This window comes from Littorina saxatilis, linkage group LG8 (assembly GCF_037325665.1).
Source record: "Littorina saxatilis isolate snail1 linkage group LG8, US_GU_Lsax_2.0, whole genome shotgun sequence".
Lineage (NCBI taxonomy): Eukaryota > Metazoa > Mollusca > Gastropoda > Littorinimorpha > Littorinidae > Littorina > Littorina saxatilis.
This window is the reverse complement of record NC_090252.1, coordinates 59,037,608-59,046,490: the sequence shown is the minus strand read 5'-3', so window position 1 is coordinate 59,046,490 and position 8,883 is coordinate 59,037,608. Positions and strand designations below refer to the sequence as shown.

Genomic DNA, 8,883 nt, shown 5'->3' with positions numbered 1-8,883 from the left:
TCAGGCATAAAAAAAACCCCACAAAAGCACACACACACACACACAGACAAAACAACTGCACTGCACAAACCAACAAATGATAAAGAAGCAAGGGAAAGCTACTCGAAGGGAAGCTAACAATAGCACAGGCAAGAAAAGGTTAGAGTTTTCCAGTAGTCTGTAGACCAAACAAAATGTTTGAGAGGGGGAAAGAAAAAAGAGGAGACTCACGTACCCGTGCGGACACACACACACACACACACACACACACACACACACACATACACACAAGGTGGAACAGCGGTGTGAGGGGAAGGTTGAGATGGATGAATGAATGAATGAATTTAATTTCTTTTGAAGAACAACAATCAATAGTTTATTTTTTTGTTGCTGTGACGTCCAGTCCATTTTGAATTTCCCAGAAAAGTCGTTTTTCAATTTGTCTTTTCAACTTTTGCTTTTTCTTCTTCTTACGAACGCTCATCGATTTGTCGATATAAACTGTTTTGAGTTTGTGACTAAGGAGGTAGACACCCATGTCAATTACTTCATCAAAGGGCATTGTTTTGAAGTCGCGAGTCCATAGATCATACAGTATTGAGTAAAGCTTTTTGGCGGTAGTAGACGTAAAGGAACAGCCGTGTTGAGCGAGTCGAGTTTGTAACGAATTGATATGGACAAAATGCAGGCTGTCAGTTTCCTTTGGCAGTGGTTCAATGGTGTATTCGGTCAGAACAACCTGTGATGTGGGCCATATTTTTCCACCAAACACACACCTTTCCGATTCACCCCAGTCTTCCTTCATACAGGTGGTTTCGTTCACGCACAGATGAATTGTTGAATGATGCTTACAAAAGTAAACGGGAACGCTATCAAAGTCTTCTGTGTATTCTACAATATCGCACTCCTGACGATAGAGAGAACAAGGCAGCAGTGAGCCGGTGGCCATTTCCGACTCTCGAAGCGATCCAACGGAGCGCGTTCAGGTTTTTTGTGTGTGTGTGGTTTGTTTCTGCTTATATAAGCAGCCTGCCCGTCTGATCAGTTTTTAGTTACCCATCATTTTTGCGGCTCCACACTATAGCTGTTCCTAGACGATCTCTTCTTTTTATTCCGAAGAATTTTTTCTCCAAATTTTACACACACACACACACACACACACAAATGTCTTCACAACTGGGAAAACCCAAAGGTCATGTACAGAATGTTAAGCTGACTCCTCCTGTGGTGTCACCGGTAAAGAAAGAAACGATAAAGCCTATAGATTCCAACGAAGATGAGCCTTTGCTGCGAGAGAACCCAAGGCGCTTTGTTATCTTTCCCATCGAATATCACGACATCTGGAAGATGTACAAGAAGGCAGAGGCATCGTTCTGGACAGCAGAGGAGGTCGATCTCTCCAAAGACTTGCAGCACTGGGAGAAACTGAAGCCGGAGGAGCGTCACTTCATTTCTCACGTGTTGGCTTTCTTTGCTGCCAGTGATGGTATTGTCAACGAGAACTTGGTGGAGCGTTTCAGCAAAGAGGTGCAAGTGACGGAAGCCAGGTGTTTCTACGGTTTTCAGGTTGCTATGGAAAACATTCACAGTGAAATGTACAGTCTGCTCATCGACACTTATATCAAGGACCCCAAAGAGAAGGACTTCCTGTTCAATGCCGTTCAGACCATGCCATGCGTGAAGGAGAAGGCTGACTGGGCGATCAAATGGATCAACGACCAGAACGCTCCCTACGGTGAGCGAGTGGTGGCCTTCGCTGCGGTGGAAGGGATCTTCTTCTCTGGGTCTTTTGCCGCCATCTTCTGGTTGAAGAAGCGAGGAATCATGCCTGGACTCACCTTCAGCAATGAGCTCATCAGCAGAGATGAAGGTCTCCACTGTGATTTTGCCTGCCTTATGTTCAAGCACCTTTTCTGCAAGCCCTCCCAGGACCAGGTCTACGCCATTATTGAGGATGCTGTGCGGATCGAGCAGACGTTCCTGACAGAGGCTCTCCCCTGCAATCTGATTGGTATGAACAGTGAGCTGATGAAACAATACATCGAGTTTGTGGCCGACAGGTTGCTCGTGGAGCTAGGGTGTGACAAGGTGTACAACTCTGAGAATCCCTTTGATTTCATGGAACACATCTCACTAGAGGGCAAGACCAACTTCTTTGAGAAGCGAGTGGGCGAGTACCAGCGCATGGGGGTGATGGGGGATAAGAAAGAGAATAACCACACATTTACGCTTGATGCCGACTTCTGATCCGGCTGTTGATTTTTTTTTGTGTGTGTAATTATACCATCAATGAGACATTGAGAAATCACGAATATCTTGGTTTGAACACTTATTTTCTGACGGATTTTCTGATTTTTTTTTCTCAGTTTTATTATTGAGACGGGCATATTATTAATCAATAATGATGGTTCACTTGCTTATTGCCTCGAAGTGGTCCAACTTGATGAACAACGACGAGGTCAAGAGGTTCTTTCCCGTTCAGCAATTTTTTGTTTCTGCTTATAAGCAGCCTGTAAAATGCCCGTCTGATCGGGATCAATCATTTGTGTTTGCTGTTGAAACGAAAACCCGCGCGTTAAATAATCAAAATAATGAGAAGGTTTGAGCGTTTTATATGTGACGTTGTAATCGTAGGAACTGAAAAAGAGAAGAAAGGTAAAGTTATCGGTAGATGTGGCAGTCAAAAAGAGTTCGTTTAACAGAACTTCGACGTGTTGAAACAGTATGTCTTTATGTAGAGACTGCGCTTCTAACTTTGCAGGTAGAGACGAATGAAGAGGGTTTTTCTTACGAAGCTGATCAGCGTCAAACGACACGCGAAAATACTTCAAGAAAGGTGTAAGTAGAAGCGGTTGTCGGTATAAAAGTTCTCTTTGGTAGGTAATTCCTGACAAGGCGTTCGCTTTAAAAGTGGGCCTTGAAAAAATAAATGCAGTAAATAATCCGGGAAATAGTTCTGAGGTTGTCGTGATTCGGTAAACGCCACTACGCTTGAACTTAAGTAAATACGGTACAACGCGAGTGTGAAATACTTCTTTGCCCGTAATACAAAACACCAACGCAAAAACCGCTAAGCCTACGAGCACGTAACGCTGTACCTGAGCGTAAGACAGCAAATATATATAGGCCGTACTACGCTTATGTAACTCCCCCGTACTGAGTGTGGAGAGGATGTCATCTACGGGCCAGGACTTGGAGTAAAATCGTTTGGGGTAGGCAACGTCGAGATCTTGTTTAATTAAATGAGGGGGCGCGTATCTTCTATGATCATTTAGTTGAAAGTTTGCGGCGGCGACTTCGCTGCTGCTGGTGCTCGTAGAAGTTTCGCTGTCGATGACATTCACGTCGGGAGTAAAGGTCACGTTTTTGGTTTTTTTCCCCCTCGCGAAATGTTTGGAAACAAATTCTTCCAACGCCCGTGGTAATACTGTCTCGACTATTTCGTCGTAATTCGAATCATCAACGTTAGAGGTGGCGGGGCTGATCCACGCCGTAATCAGCGTTAACATGTAATAGTAATCGCTGTAATTAGGAGACACTAAAGGGTTGGTTAACTCGGAAACTAATCTGATTTTATCCATCAGACAGCTTACAAATCTGGGCGTAGGAATAGATTTGGGGGGTTGATACGACGTACTACTGGCTCCAGGTCGAAGAGAAATAAACTCGCTCCTAGAAAACGTCGAGCACATTTTTACCCCTTCCTTCCTGATTAAATCAAACAACCTGTTCGTATCCCCGCCATAAACAACTATATGCGAACTCAGTTCCTTGTGTTCCTCCAACGTCGTGATGGAGGGGAGTATAAAAGAAGCTACTCGCGTTTTAGCCGACATTAGGAACTCTTCTCCTTCTCCTCCTCCTACCCCGTTCTCTCGCTCCTCCGCAGTCTGTCTTTCCTTTTCTTCGTTAGGTGCATGCTGGTCTGAAGGACGGCCGCCCGCACTACTACTCATCACGGGAGAGTCTCGGACGCCGGAAACAAGCTCTACACGATTTTTCTGTTGATGATGCGTCCTCGTTGGTTTTTTTGTAGCCACTAGATTCGTCAGAGGAATGAGATAGTTTATTATTTCGTCTTTGGCGTAATTTGCGGATAAAAGACGTTTGGTTAATTCTATTTCTCTTTTTTGTAGACTCCGCACGACGCCGTGCAGAGAATCTTTCTGCCTACTGTCCTCCTCCGACGCAGGCTTTTCTACCTTTAACACGGAAAAGGTTCTCATGTTGTTGTTTTTTCTCTCTCTGGTTACAATGGAGTTAATTTTTAAAACGTTCTTTCACGGGCGGGAGGGCGGCGTCTTGATAACTTGCGAAACGGTTGGTAGTACCAGGGAAAATGTATGCCTACTCGTGCAAGGTTTTGATGATTTTTTTTATCTCGATCTGGGACCGTCTTTAGCGATTTTTCCACCGCAGTTAATGAAGACGATCAACGCAGAATTCATCAAGCGCCATACTCAAACCTTCAATCCCGTTTTGGATCTTTCTTACGTAGAGAAAAGAAGTCTTTATTATTATCAGCCCCAAAACAAGCGAATGCTGATGGTGAGCCTGAGAAATCCGCGAGACAGACGTAAGGTCGTTGATGCGACAACCGCCGTGCTGGAACGATTAGATTCGTCTCGTTCGTGGCGGCTGTACGACACGAAGCAAAGTTATCTCAACAAATTTATGACAAACCTCCAATTGAGTCCGTATGTTAAAGGTGTATGCTATCACCCTTCTCGAGTGATATGTAATGATAGCAAGCAAAGTAAATTCGAGAAGGAATACACGGTAGCTGTCTCAAACTTGAAGGCCGTAATTGTCACGGAGGAAGTAGACTCTTCTTCTTCTTCTTCTTCTTCTTCTTCTGCGGTGGAGGTCGTTATACCTGACGAAACGTGCCTGGTATTTGATATCGAGTGCGCAAACGTGACTCGAATTAGCTGCATGCCTCGTCCCGCATTTCACCCCATCATACAAATCTCTTGTTGTTTTGGTAAATATTTTTCAAACGAACATACTACGGATGAACGCGTCGTGTTTTGCTACGGACGAACGGATAATATAGAAGAGGGAAGCGTCCGGTGGTATCAAACCGAAACGGACATGTTGGCTGCGTTTTGCGAGTACGTAGGCGAAAAAGACCCCGATTGTGTATGTGGCTACAATTCCGATAATTTTGACTTTCCCTACTTAGAAATAAGGTGCGCAATGTTTGGGTTAAGGTCTGTCTTTTCCAGTAATTTCTCTCGCTTTAAATCGGAGCGAGCATATATAGTAGGAGACGCCGAGTTTGTAAAGTGGAAAACAACGCCCGTTATGGTTATCTGTCCCGGACGATTGGTGCTCGACGCACTCAAAATTGTAAAGCTACAAAATCATAAGCTAGACAGCTTTTCGTTGAATCGAGTGGCCAGTGAGTTTTTGGGTGAATGTAAATCAGAGGACGTGTCCTACGAGGAAATACCGAAAATATTTCTCGCCGGAGATTCTGCAGATTTGGCCAGATGCGCAAAATACTGTCTACGAGATTCTGTGCTCACCTTTAAACTCGTGCGCAAAATTGCGGCGATTGAATTCGTGAGTGAGATGAGCAGGACGGTGTACATGGAAAGAAACGATTTAATAAACAAAGGGCAGCAGCAAAAATGTTTCTCTTCTATCTGCGGCTCCATCGTCAGAGAAAAGGAAAACTTTGTTATTCCACATGACGTCGATAAAGAACTGGTACCTAATCTAGGGAATATCGTTCCTGGCAAAGACAACAACAAAAAACAAAAATACAAGGGGGCGACCGTTATCTCTCCAGTGGCGGGATATCACGGGAATTTTACGGCCGTTCTCGATTTTAATTCTCTATACCCTTCTATAATGGTGGCCAAAAATCTGTGTTACACTACTTTGTTGAAGGAGCCTCCACCTAGCCACTGGAAGTGCGGCCAAGACTATTATTTTAACGAAGAAATTGGCGTGTACTTTGTATCAGCCGCTCGAGAAAAATCTCTCTTATCCAGAATTATAGAACGCAATCTCGAAAAACGAAAATCTGTGAAGCAAAAAATGGCGATGGAAGAGTGTCCCTTGACCCGCAGACTTCTTGACAGTTCTCAACTCGCTCTAAAATTGACGAATAATTCCTTTTACGGACAATTCGGAGTTGCCAAACACGGCATCATACCCTGCTTACCTATTGCGGCTACAATCACGTCTGAAGCTCGGCAAATGCTAGAGAGCACGGTCAGATTTATTCAGGAGACATACACCCGTCAAAGAGGATTTCCTTGCGACGTCACGGTTCTATACGGGGACACGGACAGTGTTTTCCTTTTAATATCGGGCTGTCGTTTGACCGCCGAAGGGGCGAAGGCTTTAGCCGTACAAATTGCCGAAGAGACGACCGCTCTCTTGTTTCAAAAGCCCATCAAACTCGAGTTTGAGAAACTCTTTTCCTCTTTAATAATATACAAAGCAAAAAACTATGTCGGGGTCGTGCAGAAAGAAAACGGCGACGAACGGCTGGAAATGAAAGGAATCAAACCCGTGAAGCGGAACGTTCCCGCATTTATCAGGAGGCTTTTAATCGTTTTATTCGACTTGATTCTCCTGGAAAAAAATCTACCGAAAGCAGAAAGTGTACTCTTGCGATGCCTCGATTGGCTACGCCGAGATGGTGGAACGTGCGATTTTATTTCTTCCGACAACTTCGTTCACCTCACAATGTTATGTAAAGACACAGACGAATACGCAACAACAACGTTACCACCGGCTCACGTGAATCTTACGCGACGTTTAAAGGCGTTGGATGATCCGGACGTCGGGAGGGTGGGCGATTACATACCGATGGTAATTTGTCGAAGAGCGGATACCGCCGCTAAAAAGATTTCAGAACGCGTGGAACATCCCAAAAATGTCGGTCGAAGAGTTGCGCGGGACTGCATGATTGTTGACGTATCCTATTACATAGACTACGCCGTAAAAGAATACGAGCGTTTATTCGGATATTGTTACAAGGGCAAGCAGCTGTGCGGTTCCGGACGACAGATATCAAAATTGAAAAATGAATGTCTCAGAATTAGTCGGACGTTAAACGAAGAGTTTTATCGTCATCACATTCAAAAAGACAATCATTCTATTGTGGATTATTTCAAAATACAACACCCGAAACACACGACTAAAAAGCGTCCTCGTTTAGACACCACCACTACCACCACCACCAACAACAACAACGCCGCTCGTTGTACTATCGCGGAGGATGTTTTACTACGCGGTATATTCATTGTCTCACCGAAATAAATAAATATTCTTTGTAACATATGTTGTAGCCCAGGTAGAAAACTTCAGACCATGTGAGTAAAAAATACATGTATGTAACAAATGGGCGGTGCCTTTTATCGTCCGTGTGGTTTTGATATGAAATAAAATATTTATAATTTTTTATGAATTATTGAATGATTTTTGATTCTGTGTTGTCTCTGTCAGAAAGATGCCAAGTTCTACAACCGTTGTCAGAAAATCTTTCTCTCTTTAGCAGCGGTTGTTCCCCTTTGTATGGATGTGTGTATAGACTCTCTCTCTCTCTCTCTCTCTCTCTCTCTTTTATTGTGCCGTGTTTATTTAGTCGTTTGTGTGTGTGTGTGTGTGTGTGTGTGTGTGTGTGTGTGTGTGTGTGTGTGTGTGTTTTTGTGTATTTCGCTATTGTGCCGTATATATATCTTGTGAGTTTGGCGACCTGTAACACCACACACTTCACACAGGAACACACACACACGAACACACACTAACACACACGAACACACACTAACACATACATACACACACTACACACTCACAAACACACTACACACGAACACACACCCCACAGATACAGACTCTATAAAACAAAATCTCTTCGCAAAGAGAGAGTTTCTTAAATCACCATTTTTGTTATCTCCCCTGCACTATCCGTTAGAATGGGTCAGTCTTTAACTTGTATGTTGGGGGGATAACTCCAGTCTTATTATCTTCCCCTACCCAGAAAATGTTTGTTTTGTGTCGTCTGCTTTGACAGCATTTAATTTGTGTGCTTTTATTCCGATCTGGTAATTATGTATTGTTTAGGACTGTGTTTTTAGGATTTTAATAAATTATGAACAGAAACATTTATTGTTGGTGTATTGTATGTGCGTGTGCGTGTGTTTGTAAGTGTGAGTGCGTGTGTTTGTAAGTGTGAGTGCGTGTGTTTGTAAGTGTGAGTGCGTGTGTTTGTAAGTGTGAGTGCGTGTGTTTGTAAGTGTGAGTGCGTGTGTTTGTAAGTGTGAGTGCGTGTGTTTGTAAGTGTGAGTGCGTGTGTTTGTAAGTGTGAGTGCGTGTGTTTGTAAGTGTGAGTGCGTGTGTTTGTAAGTGTGAGTGTGTGTGTTTGTAAGTGTGTGTGCGTGTTGATGCGTTTGTGACGGTGAGTGTTGCGTGTGTGTGTGAGTGTGACACACACACAGAGAGAAAAAGAATGGAGAGAGGCAGAAGGAGAATTCAATTTTTTAGATTTCTTTCAACCGCGCACACATACATACACACACACACACCGTCACACACACTACACAGACACACAAACAGAAAACCACAAGAGTCTTTATATATATATAGTTTTATTACACTCAACACCACACTTATTATATCATGTTACACGTACAATATCTAACGACGACAACAGCGGGGTACCTTCAAGCGAGCTGGCCCGGCAATCGAATGAGTATACCCAACAAATGAAAGGCGGGGTATACTTTCTCTACCAGTGTTTTATAATATCTCACACGTCAGTGATCACCACCACCACCTCTCTTCGTATAATAATAATAACAAAATACAACAACGACATAAACTTAGACGTCTCTCGTCTATCTTCCACCACCACCGATCTTGAACAAGGGGGGGGGAGTGTTA

General features: G+C 43.6%; 1 protein-coding gene across 1 annotated transcript; it reads left to right on the top strand.

The window, feature by feature from the left end:
* The first annotated feature begins 1,202 nt into the window (after positions 1-1,202).
* On the top strand, positions 1,203-2,226 carry LOC138972414 (ribonucleoside-diphosphate reductase small chain-like). The gene has a single exon (XM_070345072.1). It carries the CDS (start codon positions 1,327-1,329, stop codon positions 2,224-2,226), a length of 900 nt encoding a protein of 299 aa, XP_070201173.1. The 5' UTR covers positions 1,203-1,326.
* Positions 2,227-8,883: the final 6,657 nt, after the last annotated feature.